Genomic DNA, 21,084 nt, shown 5'->3' on the forward strand with positions numbered 1-21,084 from the left:
GCACATGGCAGATTCTGTTTCAAGTAAGTTAGAATGATGTAGAAAATAAAGCTTACAAATATAAAACAATTTCATTTAAAATACAAGATCTTATCAAAATAAGTTCAATCCCATAATTGGAAGTTCTAGTCATTTTTTGATGAATGCTGAGAATTCATAAGGTCAATGTGAATAGGTGCTAAAGCATAGGAAATCCTGTTTTATACAAGTGTGTACCAAATGGTACACATGCAAATGGTACGTATGCAAATAATTTTTTAATTTGTGAATATTTATATTAAAAATGTACTCATTTTTCTGAAATCCAACATTAACTAGGCATCCTGTACTCTGTTAAAACTTCAACCTTGCTATATGTGATTATCTACTTTCTAGCACCTGTTTCACTGTCTATTACTGTAAATGTCTAAAAACATGACATTTTTTGCATTTTATGGATGTACCAGAACCTTACTTAAGGCTGTTTTCCAACTTTTGGTATTATAAGCCATGCTAAAATAAACATTCTTTTTATATATGTATTTGCAAATTACAATTAGTGATCTTTTCCCCCCAGTTTTATTGAGATATAATTTACATATAATCATTAGTTGTATTTTCACTTTGTTTGTGGTACATGGAAAGAGACATTTGTTTAAGACTTTTATGGTTAAGTTTATCGATCATTTACTTCGCAGCTTCTGGGTTTTGCTTTATGCTTTAGAAAGACATTCCTATGTCAAACCTACATATTAAAGACAATTCATCCATGTTTCTGCTAATGCTTTCTCAGTTTGTTTTACAACTAAATCTCTAATTTAATTTGTCTGGGATTTATTTTGGACTAGGTTTTGCTATCAAGATCCAGCTCTTCTTTTCTTCCAGATAGTTCAATCAGTTGTCCACTATTCTTTACAGAGACATAATTTTGATCCATAGATCTGAAATATCATCTTTATCATAGATGAAATTTTAATATGTTCTCATTTATCTCTGCACCTTTTGTTCTGTTCCACAGATCTGAATTTCTATGCCTGAACCACCTGTTTCAATCACTCTGTCGTCTAAGTATATTTTCATATCTGGTAGGACAAAGTTCTTTTTCAGAACACTTTTGGCTATTCTTACATGTATATTCTTTCAGGTGAAATACAGCATCCAGAAAAGAAAAAAAAGCAAAGTATCTTACTGACATTTTGGTAGAGATGATATTGCATTTACAAATCAGTTTATGTGAAGTTGTTGACTCTATGACATTGAAGCTTTCCATTGCTGAGCAAAATATAGATCTCTATTCAAATTTATGTGATTCACTAGAATTTTTCAGTTTTCTTTTCATATAATATATACTGAACTAGTGAGTCACTCAAATCACCAGTTTGTATTTTGACATTCATATATAGAGTATTTGAAATGACAATATACCATACCATTAAACAGTTTTGGTAAAAAAAATATAACAGAATTTGAAAAGTAATCAGCTCAAAGAAGGCTGAGGTTGGAATACAATTGTTTTCTTTTAAGAATTCAAATGTTTTCTCCTTGATTTTTATAACATTTAAAGTATTTTATTCATTCAATAATTCCTAGGTTGCCTACTTCATATAAATTACCTTAATATATGAGAGAAATAACTGCTAATGGTTACTCTAAAAACATTTATTATCTTTCTCATAGAAAATTCTTTAATAATTCAGTTTCATTATTCATGATAGAGCCATTAAAAAAATCAAGATGTACTATTTGGCAACTCTAGTTAAGTAAGTGTTGACTCTTATCCAATAATATGTAGGACTCTAGTATAACTACTGAGAGGAAGCAGAAATTTTATTATATCTTTCTTAATTCATGTGAAATGAGGTTCTCTTTTCTTAAATGTGGTTACTATACATTCTTTCTCTTTTCTTGGCCAAAAGCAACTTGTCATTGTCCTACGTGTCATCATTGGAAAATTTAAGTAACAATATTCCCAGCATGAATTTTTATTTCTAAAAATTTTCTTTGCATGAAATAGAAATCACTTCTCTTTGCTTTATAAGCTGCTTGGCAAAGTCTCTTCTTCTGACTTGTGTACTATATAATGTTCCTTTCTACCCTTCAGGCATTGTATTTTAAGTCACACAATAAAAAGTAAAATAGGCACGATAATCTAAAACCTCACTCTAAACATTTTCAGTATATAAAGGTCACTTTAATATAGTATTTATACTATCTGGCTTTCAGAAAAGTCATGATGTATTTTTCTCATGTTTTTCAAGCAAAAATGCATCATGAATTTTCCAATGACCCAATATTTAAAAATGTAGTGTTTACAAATTCATGTGCATATACTCAAAATTTTTCATATATATGTAAGTATGTTGATAAGAAAATCCAAAATATATGCCTATGGGAGTCTTTTCCATAGTAATAATTCTTTTTACTTATACTTTGATGTTATTAAGCTCTTTTGTCTCCACCTCATGCCATCATTTGCAGAAAGGTACAAGAAACCTGATTGGTGTAAGCCCCCACCAATTTGAGTAGCTGAAATCAACCAGTCATTCTTAGGTCTCTTTTTTTTGATAAAGCTTCCAGTGCCTGGGAAGAACAGGGAACAGAAATAATACAATAGCTTCTGCTCCATGGCATATAAACTGGAAGAACTCTGTAAATCATTTAGTTTAAGCGCTTTTCTAATAGACTTAAGAAACTAAGACACAATGTCCAAAGATATTTTTCCAGTTTCTGGAGAATCAGAAAGAGACTGTAGTTTCTGACCTCTGGAGCCTCTTTCCAGATATTGGGCTGTCTTCACTGCTGCAGTAGATTACTCACCATTCTCATATTTGAAGACTGAAGTTTCCAAACATATAAAAGTACATTCAAACCAAACTGTCACATCCAGGTCAAAGTACAATGTCAGGAATGATGAATTCCATTATTAGATTTATAAAGTTAACTCTAAGAAAATTTCATAACTGACATAACATTTTGTTTTTTCATTTTTCTAAAGTTATGAAATTATACTTAACCAACTGCTGAGATATGCAACGGCTTCTTACCTTGTCTATTAGATGCATCACAACACTGAGCTGTTCATCTGTGTTCTCCATTGCCACTTTCATGCTAATGCTGTGGAGCACTCTGCTGAGAATATCACCATTCAGGGGCTGCTGTAGCTGATCTGCAAGCCCCCAAATGGCCTGCGAATCCACATCATTGACAAGAGTGATATTAGCAGTCCCATACATTGTATCAATTTTAGCACCACCTTTTGGGTCAAAAAGCACAATCTGGAAGCGTTTGGGAAATGGATTTAAAGACCCTTTCTCTGGCGTTAGAATGACATCCAACATGGTATTTCTCTGACCAGGTTCAAAGACCAGTGTTCCTTCAGTACTCACAAAATCCTTTCCAGAAATTGCTGGAGATATGAGAGTACGACCAATTGTTTCAGGACTCCTCAGCTCCTAGAAATTAAATACCACTTAAGTGGAAGTATAAGGTCATTTTAGAGAATTCTTTATTATCTTGTCTTAAATACTTATTGCTTAAGCAAAGCTTATTTCTCTTAAATAAATCAGTGGGCCATAAAAGATTACTACTGAAACATGTTCTGGTTTTTGTTTTTGCTTTTGTTTTTTCATTTTCTAATCTCCAAAGACAGAAAGATAAATATGCAACATAAAGTGATATGGTTATAAACAGCAGATGTCTTAGAATGGACCAAGAAAGAAAATCAGGAAAGAAATGTCACTGTTACCTCACAGGTTTTCTTCAATTGTGAACACTAAAAATTATGCTTTCAAATTTGCAGTCACAAAAAAAAAAATACAGAGGGAAAAAAGGAACATTTACATTTTTATTCTCACCTAGATATTTTGAAGAGATGGCGATTTGGGGAATCAAAAGAAGGCAGAGAGTGGGAGGAAGAAGCAGAAAAATTGATCTCTAGTTCACACTTAGCAGTGAAAATATCCTGAGGAAAAAAGTTCCTGGTTATATGTATCTCTGAATTTCTTCAAATTATGCTTATTAAAAGTTGTTCTGTAAAGTCAAGGATGAGAAATCAATCAAGGAAGAACCAAAATAATGTAGTTAATTCACTACTGAGCCAGTAAACATTAAACACCTGGTAATTAGCCATGAGGCACACTGGGAATGTAGGTGTGAACAACAGAATACTTGCCCTCATGGAATCTATTCTAGCAAAGAACAGAGATAGCACAAAGTCATCAAATTAACAACTTACTTTTTTACATGAAGATGAACTCTATGAAGAATAAAACTAGGTATGGGAGCTGCAAGGTGATAGCAAGGGTACAATTTTAGATAAAATAGTTTATGGAAGCTTTTGATAGGATATTTCAGCAGTGACCTCAGCAACATAAAGGAACAGACCATGTGGGGATCTGCAGGGATATATTCTAGGCAGAGGGAATTATAAAAGTGTTGGGATTCACTTTTGATGTTAGAGAAAGAACCAGAAGGCCTGCCTGGGTGGCTGAAAGTACATGACTGGACAGGAGAAAATCATGCAGGTCCATTATACAAAACATAGCAGGAAGACGCTGGAGGATTCAAGGAAGCTAGTGACACACTTTAGTGAGTATTTTCTTAAGTATTCTGGTTCTTGTGTATTTATAAACCATAGCAGGGGTAAGTTAGTAGGACCTTCTAGTAAATTTAATGTTAGGTGGAAAGGAAGAAGAGAATTAAAATAACTCCTAACTCTTTGACTGACTGGTAGAAAACTGAGGAAAATACTGTTAAAGGAGAAATCAAGAATTCTTTGTTATACACATTAAACCTGAGCTATCTTTTAGACATTCAAATGAAGAGGTCAAGCAGGAGCAATCAAATATGTAAATCTAGATCACAGGTGGTGAAGAAGTTGGTGATAAAAATTTAGAAGTTCTCATTTTATAGATGATATTTAAAGAAAACAGGCAAAAGGGAGGAATTGCCAGCTTAAGAACAGGAAAGAGCGAGCTATGCTCTAGAAGTCCAAAGGAAAAGAGCATACTTCAAAAAGAAAGTGATCAATGGTGTCAAAAAATGAAAAACAAATGAATGAAGACAAAAGCTTTTCCAGAGCATTTGCAGGGCTGTGGCAGAACAAAAAGCTCCACAGAAGAAAACCACACAGATTCATTTGGTTTGAGAATAGATAAAGTATTCATTAGGACACTATGGACAGTGAAAGTGAATGAATTAGAACTATGCACATCAACATGGCTATTTCTCAAAAAAAAAAAAAAAAAAAGCTAATGAGCCAGAAAGAAAAAGAAAAATACCGGATGGTCTCAGGAATTTAGAAAACCTAAATGAGGGACCAGGAAAAAGACTAATTATAATAAAGTAAAAATCAAAATCAACAAGCAACTAAACCAGAGACATACTATGGGGTGGGGGGAAGGGGGGAATGGGAGGAGGGATTAGGGTCAAAATAAGGGGGGGTGGGAATTGTATGGGGAATAAAACCAAGATGAAAATGCATACATTGCACAAAAATGAAAAATGATGTAAAAATATATAAAATTCAAAAAGTTGAAAAAAAAAGACTAATGAATAAAGGAAGCTTAACCTAAAGTAATGTAATTGGAAAAAAATCTCATTTATATTAGTTTTCAAAACAGGTAAAGCTAAACAGCACATGATGAGTAGGAAAAATATAAATAAAAGAGGGAAATTTAACATGAAATTCAACATAGAGGTTATCTGCAAGATGGGAAAAGTCAAGGAAAGAGCAGGATGGCATTAGGAAAAGGTTCATGGTGAGTAGTTCTAAAAACCTCAGTAAGTTGGTTAGCTTAAAATAAATGGTGGTGATTTTTATTACAGTAAGCTCCATAAATTCTGTCCACTGTTTCCTGGTAGGATTTATTTTTTACTTCAAAGATTGAAAGGAAACAGATAAAAATATTTTTGTGCTTATAAAACATGCATAACAAATAAACAAGAAGTACCATACAATTTAAAAGATACAATGAGGGCCTCCCTAGTGGCAGCAGTTGAGCACCGTGCTGTGAAGCTGTCCACAGCCTCTGCAGTGCAGGTTCAATTCCCGGCTGGCCAGGGAGAAACCCACATGGCATGGCAGACCTCTCCTGTCCCACCCGCTGCTCCCCTCAGCAATGTCTTTGGACCTTCTGCCTGTTCTGCTCCCTGCTCTGTCTCTGGTGAATTCTCTCACCCATGTCTCTGACCTGTTCCCCAGTTCTTGTATAAAGAAAGATAAATCTTTAAAAGATACAATGAAAGTCAATATAGAAACAGCCTTTGACTAGAATAGGGAACACGAGAATAAGAAATAAAAGCATGTTCTTTCTTGAATGTATGCTTTGGGCTAAAACATAATAACTCAAAGTACCTGAAACCAGTTTTCATGTTTGGTTTACTTCTAGATCGGTAACAGAGCAACAGTGATATATTTTCTTTATTTCAAATCTTCATATTGCCTAAGTTTTTACTACAAATACTTAGCTATAAGGTAAATTATGCTAAGACTACAATGTTTACATACATGGGATGCTGACCTACCAAAGGGCATGTATGCTATAGCTACAGTTTTCAACTACATTAAAATCTATTTAAAGTAAAATGAAAATAGGTATCATATAACAGTACAGCAACTTGACCGATAATTATTTAATCACACTTCCAGCTACTGGAAATAGAATTATATGCCTTTGTTTTCTGGTAGTATGTCTAGCATTTAGAGAGGAAGTGGTTTTCCATGGCTGGGAAGCTGGGGAGATCCCCACTGTTCTGAGGACCTGGGATCTCAGCCCCCAATCCTTTCTTTTCTCCCTAGAAGTCCCTCAAAAAATGGTCCGACTCTTAAAAAAATAGAGGAAATACAGGGACAATGATGCAACAGCAAAATAATATACCAGAAGAGGTAAAATATTTATTTCTAATTTTTTAAATTAACCTTTCAATTTTGAAATAATGGTAGATTCACCTGAAATTATAAGAAGTAATAGAGGTCTCCTGCACCCTTTACTCAATATCCCTTATTGGTAATATCTTTCACAATTCTAATATATTGCAACCAGTATCTGACACTGATACAGCCCAAATACAAAACATTTCATCACCACAGGGTCCTTCATGTTGGTATTTATGGTATGTATTGTGTAAGAAATCACTTATGAAAAATCTAAACAAAATAAAATGAATATGATAGATACTGACATTAAAATTCTTATTTTAGCAACTTCAATTTCCCTCTCATCTTAGGGTATGAACTAGTTTAAAGCATGCCTCAAATCTCTATCATCTATTCTAAACTTCCATCCCCGCTTCTTCTACTCTACAAAGTAATAAGGATATAATGATATGTAAATGTCATAGGACAAGAGCAATAACGAGGCACTTAATTTTTCTCATTTCTCAATTTTAAATGCTTGAAACCAAAATTGCTAAATTTCCCTGCTATGACTCAAAAACACTTCTTTTTTGAGTTCATTTAACTGCAAGGTTATTTAGGATGAGGTTTATTTCTAGAGTCTCATATGATAGAGAATTTTGCCTTCTTTTTAGTTGAGCTACGTATTCTCTCACAGCTCTAGTCCTGATTTCCCATCACTGACTTACATGATTGCTACAACTAACTGGCTGCACAGATGCTGCATTCTATTCACAGAATGTGCTACCTGTCTGGGCCACCCAATGCAGTGATAAAACTACATGCATACTAAACAGGACTTTGCAATTAAAAAAAAAAAAAAAAAAAAACAAAACTTTGAAACCCGGAGGTCTAAATAGGCCTTAAGAGTTTGGAATGTTTACAGGAGAAATGGCAGCACTGTCCAGAATGGTAGTTTCGAGCTTTATGTTTCCTGAAGTTATTCAAGTCAGCAAAGAAAACAAAGTGCTAAGGAAGGTTAGTGCCAATCCACAATTGTGTTTCATGCAGAGTAGATACACACTTTTATTTTAATATAGTAGAATTTTGCTTCCCAAAGTCTAAAAGTTCATGTTGGGAAGGTGTATGATATTGTTTGGGGCAACTGCATGTTCTGGTCACTTACTGTCACTTACTGTTATATAGCATTGTTCTTCTGCATCCCTGGCTACCCACCTGCCCCCTCAGGTTCACCTGATGCCATCCTAATAAGATGGATATAAAAAAGTGGGGCCTCATAACTCAAGTATTTATTTATTTATTTTTAATTTTTTTTTAGAGGCATGTTTAATTATTTATTTGTTTGTTTGTTTATACACGCACTGGGTACAGTCAGAAGCGCGGGAGGGTGAGAGAATTCACCAGAGCCAGAGCGGGGAGTAGAGCAGGCAGAAGGACTGAAGTACACTGCTGAGGGGAGCAGCGGGTGGCTGGAGAGGTCTGCGAAACATGTGGGACCCTCCTCCGGTGGCCGGGGAGCAGCCGGGTATCAAACCGGCGCTTCTGAGGCCGCGGGCAGATTTGCAACCCAGCGCTCAACTGCTGCGCCACTGGGGAGGCCCATAACTCAAGTATTTAAAGAAACATCAGCAAAATAAGCCAGAAGGAGAAAGACAAATACCAGATGGTGTTACTTATATGTGGAATATAGAGAAACCAAACAAAGGATCAAAGACAAATTTTAAAACCAACCCATGAAACCTGATTATAGAGATGAGGTATCCAGAAGGGGAGGGAAAAAAGAAGGGGCAAGGGTAAAAACAGGGTGGGGGAGGGCACGATGGACTTTGGTGGAGGACTAGGTGTGCTTCAGTGGCAGGTATGCTATGGTTACTACACCTGAGAGGAGAATTCACATGTCTCTAAAACACTAGCAAGGATGTAAATCAAGGGTACTTCAACAAGAGAAATTATGAAGAAAAATAAAAACAAAGAAACAGCAGGTCAGTTAGTTCTGGTGAAGAAAATGTTCAACCAGTTCAGATTTTAACCATAAAAAGAAAATTAATTTTTACTTTTTATACAGAAAGAAGCATCCCAAAGAACATTCTAAAGAAATATTAACTCTAAAGATTTTAGGAACGGATTTATGGGCAATACTTTGTATTGTCATATGATCAATACTAAGTGAAAAGTTAAGCTGTTTCAAAGGTAAAGCTTATTGTAATAAACATGTGAATTATAATGGTATCATCAGAATATAGAATAATTAAGGCTATAGGTAAAGAAGAAAACCTTAGTATGTGTTCATTTCTATTCCATTGCTTACCTGGGTACTGAAGTTAACAGATATCATTAGTCCTGTCCCAGAATCCCTGGCTACTTGCAAACTGATTAAAGTGGCCTTCTTGTGAGTCACTGGTAGCCGAGAACCAACAGAAAAATACATCAGGCTTTGAGGTTCATCACTCCGTAAGAATTTAATCTGTGCAAATCTGGCACTATCATTTATTGCTGCTCCAGCAGTTACTTGATACAGTTCTACAAAAAAATGTGTTTCAACTTGAGGTATCTGAAAATGAAAAAAAAAATTTTTAAGTGATAACTTTTATATTTTTAGATATTTCTGATACTAAGAAATGCTATTATTCAGACACAAAAATATAGAAATAAAGGTACATCTCTAGATATATTCTTAAACTTCCAAATAAAATATGTTTTTGGACTTTAAGAAATATCTTTCTTTTCTCCAGGTGAGCTTCTTAGAAAATCAGTATCAACAACCTGTGTACTCCAATAAGCAAAAAATATACATTCATACAAAAAATGCTATTTAGTATTTAAACGAAATGGACTATTTTAACATTTTTCAACATAAATGGATCTGAAGCTAATGCACTTTCAGTCAATACTGAAATATGGAGAAAATTGTTCTCTTCCCACTTCTGAGAAGCTTAATTTGACAAATACAATAAACTAAAAGCATTAGGAAAGTAGGGTAACTATGTTCAAGAACTCTTATTCGCTAGTGGCCAAGTGAGCTGGAATTCACAATAGTTTCTTTTAACTAAGAATTTTTGTATATTTCATTCTAACACAAAACTCGTCTTTATTTTCTTCTAATTGTCATGATTAGAGCACTGTTTAAAACCACTTAGAGTTCAAAGCGTATGTTACAAGTAAGAAACCATCTAAAAATGAGTAATACCCATGGATGTCAACATATAATTAGACTAGAGACAAAAGGAAACTCTCAGTCTCACAATTCACCTGAAATGTACTGGGAAACCAAAACTCACAGATCATGTCTGAAGTGCTCTATACTTAGACTCAAGAACTGACAAGAACTTGTTTCATATGTCATTGCTAGCAAGTTTCCTTCCTGGAGAGTTCAGCAGCATTCAGGGTGATCTTTTTCCCAACTACTATAAAATGATTTTTCCTGGGCCCAGAGCTGATTAGGAGCACACAATCAAAGTAATAATGAAATATTTACTTAAGCTTGCCTTAGCATTTGCAGTAAATATTTAAACAGTCTGTTTAGTTTAAATAGTTTGTAGGTTAAGAATGTGCTTCCTAAATTAATATCTGTATATTTTTGCTGATATAGAGCCTTACAATATGGCAGCGAGGAATGGGAAATAGGATTCAAAAGATCAGTTCCAATCTTGTCAAGTAATTTACTAGGGTAGATACTTTCATTCTTCATAATTTGAAAATTTAAATGTTAAATAACTGTAGAGATTCTAACCAGAGATATGATAGAATAGAAAAACTAAGTCGAATGTAAGAAGATTGTATTGAGTTTAGAAGAAACTACTATATGGACGATTATTTTTTGTTTGTAATATCTGTAACTCCTCTACCACTAGTGTTGCTGTAAACAAAGCTGATGTAACTACGACATCTTAATTGCTTTGGGCTCCATTTACATTCAATCTGAATAATAGTAATACCAGTCATCTCTCATGAATGGCCAACTCCTTATCAAGAATTGTGCAGGAGAAGGAGGGGGCGGGAAAAAAAAATTGTGCAAATAACCTCTAGTTCATTATCTCATTTAATCTAACAGCCCTACCAGTAATACTAGAAAGTTCAAGAAGGCTAAGAAAGTTGTCCAGAGTCACTCAGCTAATTAGTGGAAGAGTTACAATTTGAAACCACCTTTTCTTATCAAAACCCAATGTCATGGGCCTCCCCCATGGTGCAGTGGTTGAGCACTGGGTTGTGAAGCTGCCTGCAGCCTCTGCAGTGCTGGTTCCATCCCTGGCCTCCGGAGGAGGGTCCCACATGGTACACAGACCTCTCCTGCCACCCGCTGCTCCCCGCAGCAGTGTACTTCATCAGTCTGCCTGCTCTGCACTCCCCTCTGGCTCTGGTGAATTCTCTCACCCTCCCACGCTTCTGACTGTACCCAGTGCTTGTATAAAAAATTTTAAAAAAACAACAAAAAACCCAATGTCATAACCACTGTACTATCTCCCAAGGTAAGTTCTGTATCCTTGAAGCCCTTCCTTTCATAAAAATGAAGAAATGGTTGTTAGATTAAAAGCTAAGGAATAGTTATGCTGCACTGATGAGACCTTGAAATAGTCTCCGAAGTCCACTACAGAAAAAGAATGCGAACTAGATGAGGAGTAAGTTTCTTTCCTGTCATGGAATGTAAGATGTGAAAATGCATATTAGAAACTCATAGTACTTTTTAAAAATATTTTTCATTCTTCTAAGAATATAATCTTTGTCTTTCTTCCCTCTAATTTCCATTACTACAACTGGAATATGTATTATTCTTTCCTACACCTTGTCTTACAACAAAAACCAGGACGCATGGTCTCAACATAAACAAAATAGCTATAACCTGGGGCATGTAAACTTTAAGTGACCTGAGACAAGTATTCTTTTTTTAAATAATTATTACAATTCTATGAAAATATGTATTGCTGTAAACGCAGCTATAATCCTAACAGCAACCTTGCAGAAAGTGAAAACATAAAAAAAAAGGACAGAGTTATTTAGAATAAGCTTAAATATAGTTACATATAGCTTTGAAATAATTTGTGCATGTTTTTTCTGCTGTATAAAACATTAGGCATGTACAAAGAAACCAGGATACTTTTGAACAAATTGTATTTTGGCTAGTTTTTGTATTAAGTATTTGAGTTTAATAAATTAAGTAGCTGGCCAAGACCTATTAATCCTGAGTGTTTACTTCAGCATTGAAGTATCACAGAAGGACAGAATTGGACTTTTAGTGGTGAATCTAATGTAACACATATAAATGTTGATTTACAACGATGCACAAGAGACTTATATGATGTTATCATGCAATGCTACTTCAATAAAATTAAAAAACAAAACAACACAAAACAGACATTTTAAAAATGGCCACACATGATTACTGAATTACTAAAGCTCTGTTAAGTCATCAGTGACTGCTGCCATTAAGTAAAAAAAGGCGAGGTATGTGGAAGAAGGAAAGGTACACCTGTCTGCTGGTGTCATGAGCCATATGAACAATAGAAATTTATCCAAAAATTTACCAAGCATGGCTTCTCACTCCACAGTAGATCAAAACTGAACTCTCTAACTATTATGAACAGAAATGATAGAAGTTCATTCTATGGATCAAATCTATGGATGTGATAAAAACAAAACACTACACATTCAGAGTAATCAGTGAGATTAATCTGGATGAAACTGACTTGAAGGAATCACTCACAATGAGATACTGGGTCAGAAGGAATCTTAGAAATGACAGGAAACAATGTGGAATACTGATGACTTTTTTTAAAATGTGAGATATAACTGATACATATCATCATATTGGTTTCAAGTATATAACTGGTGAGTTTATATACAAAAAGATCATAATGCAATAATTTCTAAGTCTGAAGTGCATTGTCCAGCAATAAGATTGACATTATGGCTAGTTGTGACACAAAGAATGCTCACATAAATAATGTGTAGGTTTCAATAAAGTAATTTTAAGATTACTTCTTCTAAATTGATGATACCATGACTCATCATTTCTTACCTTTCCTGGTTTGATCTCAATGGGAATTAAACATTTTATTTGACCTGTTGTACAGGTTGTGGTGCCCGACACAGAGAGGAGCTCATCCATCAGGTTCACAACATCTTTCTGGAGCACAGTGGCTGTTTTGTTAAATGTGACACGCCAAAAAACTTTGACATCTTCAAAGGCCCTGGGAACAAAGCACAGCTCATGCAAATGCAGTGAGAGATTGCAGTATCCCTACAACTATACTGCTTAATGTGCTGTCACAGTGCCTAAGAATAGCTCTTTATCCAAAGTGCAGCTCTCCCACTGATAATGCAGAAAATGATCAATTCCCCTCATTACAGATGAGAAATTACAGCTGGAGTTTACATAACATTCTTCAACCACATTCTATATAAAAATAAGTTTAATTGTACTTCTGTGTTATCAGGAATGTGAAAAATAATATTTTTTCCATCTAATATGTCTTCTTGGGCCAGAAATATGCAAATAAAGGTATAGAAAACCCTGGTTTCAAGTAAATGCTCCTCATATTTCTTTTCACAAGATTTCTTCTAAAGGAAAAACATTTCTAAAATTCATTATTATTAAAAATTAATGCCAAGAGATGACATATTTTCAGAGAATATTTAGGTGCAAAGTGGAAAAGATAATATTCATCCACGTATAGGTGTACACACCAAGGGTTACATGTGGTGCGTACTCAAAAGATGTGTAACAAGCAATATTAAGTTGCAAGCACATCTGGTACTCCAAATCTCCCTACCAGTAAGAAGCTGTGTATGTGGAGTGATCAGAGAATGTGTATCAATGAATACTATGAACTGATGACCCACAATCTGCCATCTCTATGGTACTGTATGAAGTCCAAAATGTCCAAGGTAGCTCTAAGTAGCTTTGACCATAAACCAAGAATGTTAAGTCACTGATTAAGTACTAAAGCATCTGTACATCAACACATCAAATCCCACACAGCCTTCTTCTATCAACATTACATTTAACTGAATTCAAATCATGTACTATAGGCTCCAAGATATTATACCTTCTGTATCTACACATAAACATACCTGTTTGACTGCCTTGTGACAATAAGATGCAGTCTGTTCATACCAGCTCCTTCACCCAGCCTTAGTCCACTCTGGGAATCCTCACTGAATCCTATGATGCCATTGTGAAGGTCACTCCCTGACAAGAAAAATGGAGGGTTCTATTTCAGACTTTAAAAAATCCCCAATGCTTCAGTCATCATTTCAGCTCAGATAGAATAAAAATGAGAAATTCACAAATGAGAAATCTACAAATGAGAGGGGGGAGGTATATTTTTAAAAAGCTTTCCTGAAAAATGAAACCAAAATGGTAACACCAAGATGGCTAATACTTAGAGAACAGAAGGCCAGAATAAAACGAGCATGAAACTCTACTCCTCACACTGACCGACATTCATCTCTCTCTGATGAGATTGCATTTGACAGTCCTGACACTGTTATCTGTTAACTTTTTAAACTCAGTTTATCCCCCACAGAATGTCAGTTCTACTAGGGCATCCAGACAACGGGAACTCAAGGCTATTGACTATGCTAATATACTGATGGCACTGTGAGGAATCAGTCACTGGCCAAGTATATGTAATCAGTGTATCACACGTAGGGAATGAAAGCATGTGAGAACTTTATCATGCTCAGTTAAGTGGTGATTTGGAATACCAAATTGGTATGTTTCGGTATGCCATACCAACTGAGGAACACTTTTTCTTGGAGCAATGCTGCTATCCTGAGGAACACTTCTGTCGAACAGGTACCTCATACTCAGCAGCTATACATGCATAGCTGCTGTCCTGAGTCCCCAAAGACCACAAGATCTCATAATCCAGTAACTAGTGGGGTAATGTTTAAGACAGTCATGCATCTCCAGTAACCACTGATTGGTCTGTGCCTCTGTCAAACTAATAACTAAATATTTTGACTGTCAGATATGATCACATTCAAGTAACTATAATAAACTATTTATGTCATGGACAAAGGGAGGAGACTGTTGAGTGCAGAAATAATGTTAACAGAAATATATAGATGGCAGTAAACTAATGTGAATCAAAGTAAATAACTTTTAGCATATAACTGTAATTTGTAACACTCACTAAACTGGAGGAATAGGAATAAATGACATTGAATGGAATTGGTGTAAATTTAAAGATTAACAAACAGGATGATGCTAGGTAGGAAAAGAAAGTATGCAACTGCAAAATTATGAATGAATTTTAACTGAATGGCTAAAACAAAAATTCTAGGAGGCATTCAAATGCTAAAAGTGGATCATGATGACATTCTAATATTTTTCTTAAAGAGAAACAAAATATGACTTAGTATTTCAAGCAAGGTCTCCCAATTGATCTGGACCAAAACATCCAGGCATCCTGACTTTGTTATCTTCTCACTATGTTTTTTTTATCAATGTGTCATCTGCAACTATAAAACAGTTTATAAAATTAATAAACACTTGGATAAAATGCAAAGTGGGTAAAAATGATGAGATGGTCTTGTTAATACCATAATTATTATAAGATATTGACAAATTCAGCTAATCCACCTAAATATATACCTGTAATAACGATCATGGTAAAAGCTGCAAATCCACTGTCATCCCTTCCCTTCACAATCTGTGCTCCCTCTTGAGGGTCTGTAAGAAACACGTAGAAGAATTCCTGGCCCTCAGGTTCATCGTCATCTAAAATTTGAACCAATACTTTACGTTCTCTCTCTCCATCTACAAATGTAAGGATGAAAGTTTGTTCTTCAAAGTCTTCCTCTTCAACGGCCCATGTTAGGTTGGAAATTCCATAGGTATCAGGAGAGGGGAATGCATCTGGCTCCTTCTGAGCAGATCTTCCACCAAAAGTTTTAACTGATATACTGACGTTGCCGGTACACCTACCAGTTCTTCGAACAAAAACTTGTGCAGCATTAAATGTGCCATTCTGTATCTCCTCTTCAATGTAAACAATGGGTGGCCAAAGACTAAATATTCCATGAATGGAAATGTTGGCAGTGACAGAGGCCTCATCAGGCTTCCCAGACATAGCAGATGTACTAGGAAGGGTGCCAAGTTCCACAGGGATAGCAGTTACACCACTTGTCTCAGCAACAATGGTGACTATTTCTGTTGCCTGTAAAGTGGTAGTTAAATTGGTTGTGTCAGACTGTGTGGAGGAGAGCACATTTCCTAGAGGAGTGAGAGTTGTGTCATCTGCTATAGCCACAGTTGTCTTGGGGAGAAATACATCCATTCCCACCAGGTCATCATCATCTAATATTGTGATCACTGCGACACTGAAATCTAGATTCAGGCGTGGTCTCCAATCAGCATCAAAATGCTGCAATCCTTTAATTTCTACTGAAGTTAGATTGATGTAAAAAGTTTCTTCTAGCTCAGGAAGATGATCATTAATAATGATTATTTCAAAATCAACCTCAGCTTGGAATTTTTGAAAAAGCAGTTCGTTATTCTGAATAGGCTGAAAGTCTTCCCGTGGCTTTGCGCTTCCTGCAGTTATCTGATAGGAAACTTGAATAAGATCACCTTGGAACCCAAACAGTCTCTGTACATGTAATCTGATCACCTGTACATCCTCTGACACTATGATATTTCTTGAACTAGGGGAAAATTGAAAGATTCCCATTGGTTCAATTTCTGCAACAGTAAAACCAGATCTGGAAATAAAAAAAAAAAAAAGATGAAAGAACTGATGAGAAAATAGAAATACACTGTAGATACTCATCTTTCACATCTTTTAATGATGCTTTGCATGACAGCATCTAAAAATGACATGCCCTTTCAAATTTCACAAAACCATAACGACTTATTGATAATTGTACCAGAACACAAAAACATAAGAACAGGGCCTCCCTGGTGGTGCAAGGGTTAGCACCGCACTGTGAAGCAGTCTGCAGCCTCTGCAGCATGAGTTCGATCCACAGCCAGCCAGGAAGCACCCCACATGGCAAAGCAGACCTCTTGTCTCGCCCACTGCTCCCCTCAACAGTGTATTTCAGTCAGTCTGCCTATTCTGCTCCCCACTCTGTCTCTGGTGGATCTTCTCACCCTCCCACATCTCTGGCCTATACCCAGCTCTTGTATGCATAAATATCAGAACAGAAGCTGCAGTAATGGGTTTGAAAGTGAGGTGCACATAGGTTTTTGGACTGTTTCTCCACTCACCCCACAGTAGCTCTCAAAAACTATGAAACCTAAGCAGTTTATGTACATTTAAGGAACTCCCTTGTGATCACACACAGGAAACCAAAAATCCTAAAGATATTCTGGATGTCAGCCAGATTTCTTCTCTACCAAGTAGAAATAGTTGCCCCTACTGGGAGCAAAGCGCTCGCTACTTCCAGCAGGCCAGTAATGGGGCTACTCTCTCACACAAATGTTGCTGTAATTTTTATATCAATTGGGAAAAAGCTTATCCTTAGCTTTTTCCTCTGATAGTTACATTAGAGGTTACATTGGTGACTTAATCTAGACCACTAACCCATTTTTTTGTGTGTGTTTTAATATAAGGTTGCATGCCTTTAGGGTGGACACAACGAGCCGCGTCACTCTTTACTGTCAAGTACACATCACTCAACGCAGAGTCTGGTGGTAAAGAGCTCATACAGTGGCCAGAGAGACTGGGTTCAAGTCAGAGTCCCAGCACTTACTAGTTGTTTTGACGCTGGGTTTGTAATATATGCAACTCACTTTCTTCATCTATAAAATGGGACTGTTAACAGTTTCTATGTCATACAGTGCCATGAAGAGTAACATACATCAGGATATACAATTGACCCTTGAGCAACCCTCACCCCTGCACAGCCAAAAATCTGCATACAGCTTGACCCTCCAAAAATTTAACTACTGATACCCTGCTTTTGGCTAGAAAACTTAGTAATAACCAACAGTAGATTAACACATATTTCATGTTACATGCATGATATACTATATTCTTACAATAAAGAAAACACACCTATAAGTGGACCCATGATGTTCAAATCCATGCTGTTTCAGTATCGAGTGTATAGATAAAGAGATAGAGTTATAGATACAGATATCTTAAATCAACGTCTGGCCGAAGGTAAACACTATAAAACTGTTAGCTATTATTATTGTTAAGGGCATTTAAGTTTACTAGCCTGAAATATGTTCTGTGGCCAAACATTTTTTAAAAGCATATGTATAAACCCAAAATCATTATATTCCACAACCAATATCTCCCAAACATTAACATGTATACAAACATACAGAACACACACTGCCTATACCCAAAACATTTCTCCATTTTACAAATAATTAAACTGAAGAACAGAAAGATTAAGTCTTCCTAAGTCTCATAGTCAGTGAGTGCCACAGCCAGGGCTAAATCCTTGAGTAAGGCTCTTTGCTGTTGTAATCAAGCCCATCCAGGTATGAGAAAAACAAATTGCTTTTGATTGGGGCATTTATTGCAAGCTTACATATTTAAATTAAACTGAAAAGACTCACTGGTTTGTACCAGTCACCTTTTGTAACACCTCAGTTTCTTTATTATTTTTTTTTTTATTTTCCTACATTGTTGTTCATTTTTGTACAATATATGATTTCTCCCCTCAGGTGTAGTCCCTATAAATCTCCCACCACCACATCATCTGTGAACAATCACCACAGTCCCTTGTGCTCTTCCCCCACACCCTCCTGCTGTATGCCTCAGGTCTATGATTTGCCTGCAAGTTCTTTTTTTTTTGACCCTTTGTTCAGTTTTCTTATTATTTCTCCTATAAGCGAAACCATCTGATATTTTTCTTTTTGCTTCTGACTTATTTCTTAGTCTAACTCTTTATCCCTTAGGCAAATCAGGTCACTTTCAGCTGCTCCTGGAAGACAGCATCTTAAAAATTGGTGACTACGCCACCAGGGTTCTTACTGGCGAAGCTACCCCAGGCACTTTTGAGTTAGAGGCCATGATGAGCCCTTTTCTAGGCAAGCAGTGAAGGGTGAGCTTGGGAAAGCCAATCTTCCTCCTGACATCTCTGGCTAGCAGCCAGATGTCACTCTGCACTGAAACTGTTGGTTGAGAACAGGGTTGGTCTTACCGCAGCTGAGCCCCACCAGGGGCGCTGCTCTGTACCCCAGAGAGATGTATAGGGAAGGCCTCGGGTCCAGCAGGGCTGGGCAGTGTCCACAGCCAGATTCCTTTACTTTGTTCTCCATGGGAAAAGGAAAGGCTCCCTGGAAGGCAACATGAAAAGGAAAGCAGAATAGCATTTCTCGGTTCTTAAATGTGATTCAACTCTTAAAAATGTAGTGAAATAGTTCCTTTTCCAAAATTCTAAGACAATCAACAAAATGTAAAAATTTAAAAAAAAAAGCAGAGAGAGGGAGCTTACTAGGTAGCTCCCTACAGTATACAAATGTGCCTTTAATTCCTGTCTACTCTTCTCATTAATCCCTTTTGTTCCTGGGCCAACTAGTCAACTAGAAAATTGAGTAGTGGGAAGAGAATGGTATTTGGAAAACTTTTGTATCCGTGTGAGACTTTGGTTTGTATTTTGACCTTAGCATACTTTTAAACATACATTTTGAGTTGTTTGGCATGAAATATCATAATCTCAAGATTTTGCTTTACTTCGGGAAAAATTTGGGGAGGTGATGGACATTTTAGGTGCCCTGACTGTGGTGATGGTAACCATAGGTGTCCACATACCAAACTTAACAAAATAGATACATTAACCGTTTGCACTCCGAACCATTTTACGATATTATGATTTAATTTCTTGTGCCATTTCAAGATAAAACTTCAGGGAAACATGTACGTCTCAAAAAGTTGCGTTGAAATAACCTCAATTCCCCATAGTCACTAATAAATTGCAATGTCCCCTGAGAGGGGACATCTGAGTGATATGCTAGAATTCCAATGTCCCCTGAGAGGGGACAGCGGAGTGCAAAGGGTTAAAGTATGCAAATTTTTGCACATCAATTAACCCCCAGTAAAGCTACAATAAATTACTTCAGAAAAAAAAAGTCACAAATATGGTAAAATTAAAAAACTGTTCAATCTACTCAGTGAGTTGATGCACATTCATTGTACTGGTCTCATGTATGAAAATTTTTATTATGAAAGCTCAAGAAAATGAACAAACCTGCTTGAAGATCCCAAATAATCTAGGGACTCCTGTTATTTTAGATGAATCAAGTTGTTATAAACTCACTAAAGCTTTTGAAGACTTATTTTATATGTAAGCAAAAATTCACAAATGTAGTCATAAAAAAACTTTCTATACATCTTTTTATACCTAGTAAATGATTACTAACACAAAAAAGGTGGGGAAAAAATCTACATAGAGCTGTGGCTACCACCCAAATAACAGAAGGGTTTCTGTGGAAGAAAGGTCTAGAAAATAAAAAAAGATTAAATGCCTTTAATTTCAGGAACAAGCCAAGAGGGAAACAGAGGTGCCAGGGTTGATGCACAGCGGCAGGGCACCCACTCAGTGGTTAAAGGAAACCTCAATACCCTCATGCTAAGATACTACTCAATCAAGGATCTAAATTCAGACTTCATTTCTGGGTTCCCTGTTGGGACAGAAGCTGGCATGTCAAAGCCATCATTCCCTCTATCCTTGACTCCCACCTTCATCATTTAAAGATGTCAGTTTTCATTCTTTCATCTCCTGTGATGCCAAATGAAATCATTCCATCCTCACTGAGAAACCAAGGATCTCAGCAGAAGGTGAATTCAACAGATTACTGAGGATAAGTGGCATTTGCAGGCGACCAGAAGTGCCCTCTGAATAGCAGAGGAAAACCGCAGAGATTCCGAGTCTGTTCTAGAGCTCTTAATAAACTGCCTCTACAGGAATTTGAGATGAGCTTCCTATGACAAGGCAGAGGTCAAACCAGCTAACATCTACATCTCATTATGGTGTAATTAAAAAAAAGTAGAATAGCCAGCCAGGTGTCAGAAATATTCACATGAACATGTAAATAAAAAGGTGTGCTTTTCTTTTAGTTAATTTAGAACTCCTTTAACACACTCTTAATGTACAAATAGAGTATTCTGATCCATGACCACTATTTCCAGGTGAGGTATGAAGTTTTATTGATTTACTTATTTATTCATTCATTTTTAAATTTATCATTTACACAACTCTAGAACTCTGGGGTTGTGTTTTTACTGTCCCATTTGTGAACATGCTTCACTCATTCTCCACCCAACCACCCACGCCCATACCCTATC

At 36.1% G+C, this 21,084-nt stretch overlaps 1 protein-coding gene across 1 annotated transcript in view; it reads right to left on the reverse strand.

The window, feature by feature from the left end:
- The window catches only part of ADGRV1 (adhesion G protein-coupled receptor V1), a gene marked incomplete at both ends in the record, with an annotated part of 443,017 nt that overhangs the window by 259,122 nt on the left and 162,811 nt on the right, over positions 1-21,084 (reverse strand). Inside the window, 6 exons of the mRNA XM_084233539.1 lie at positions 3,024-3,431; positions 9,144-9,386; positions 12,849-13,020; positions 13,904-14,021; positions 15,432-16,540; positions 18,941-19,076. Of these exons, the coding sequence (XP_084089665.1) occupies positions 3,024-3,431; positions 9,144-9,386; positions 12,849-13,020; positions 13,904-14,021; positions 15,432-16,540; positions 18,941-19,076 (2,186 nt within the window). The remainder of the gene's footprint in view (positions 1-3,023; positions 3,432-9,143; positions 9,387-12,848; positions 13,021-13,903; positions 14,022-15,431; positions 16,541-18,940; positions 19,077-21,084) is intronic.

Source organism: Talpa europaea (genome assembly GCF_964194135.1).
Source record: "Talpa europaea genome assembly, chromosome: 5".
NCBI lineage: Eukaryota > Metazoa > Chordata > Mammalia > Eulipotyphla > Talpidae > Talpa > Talpa europaea.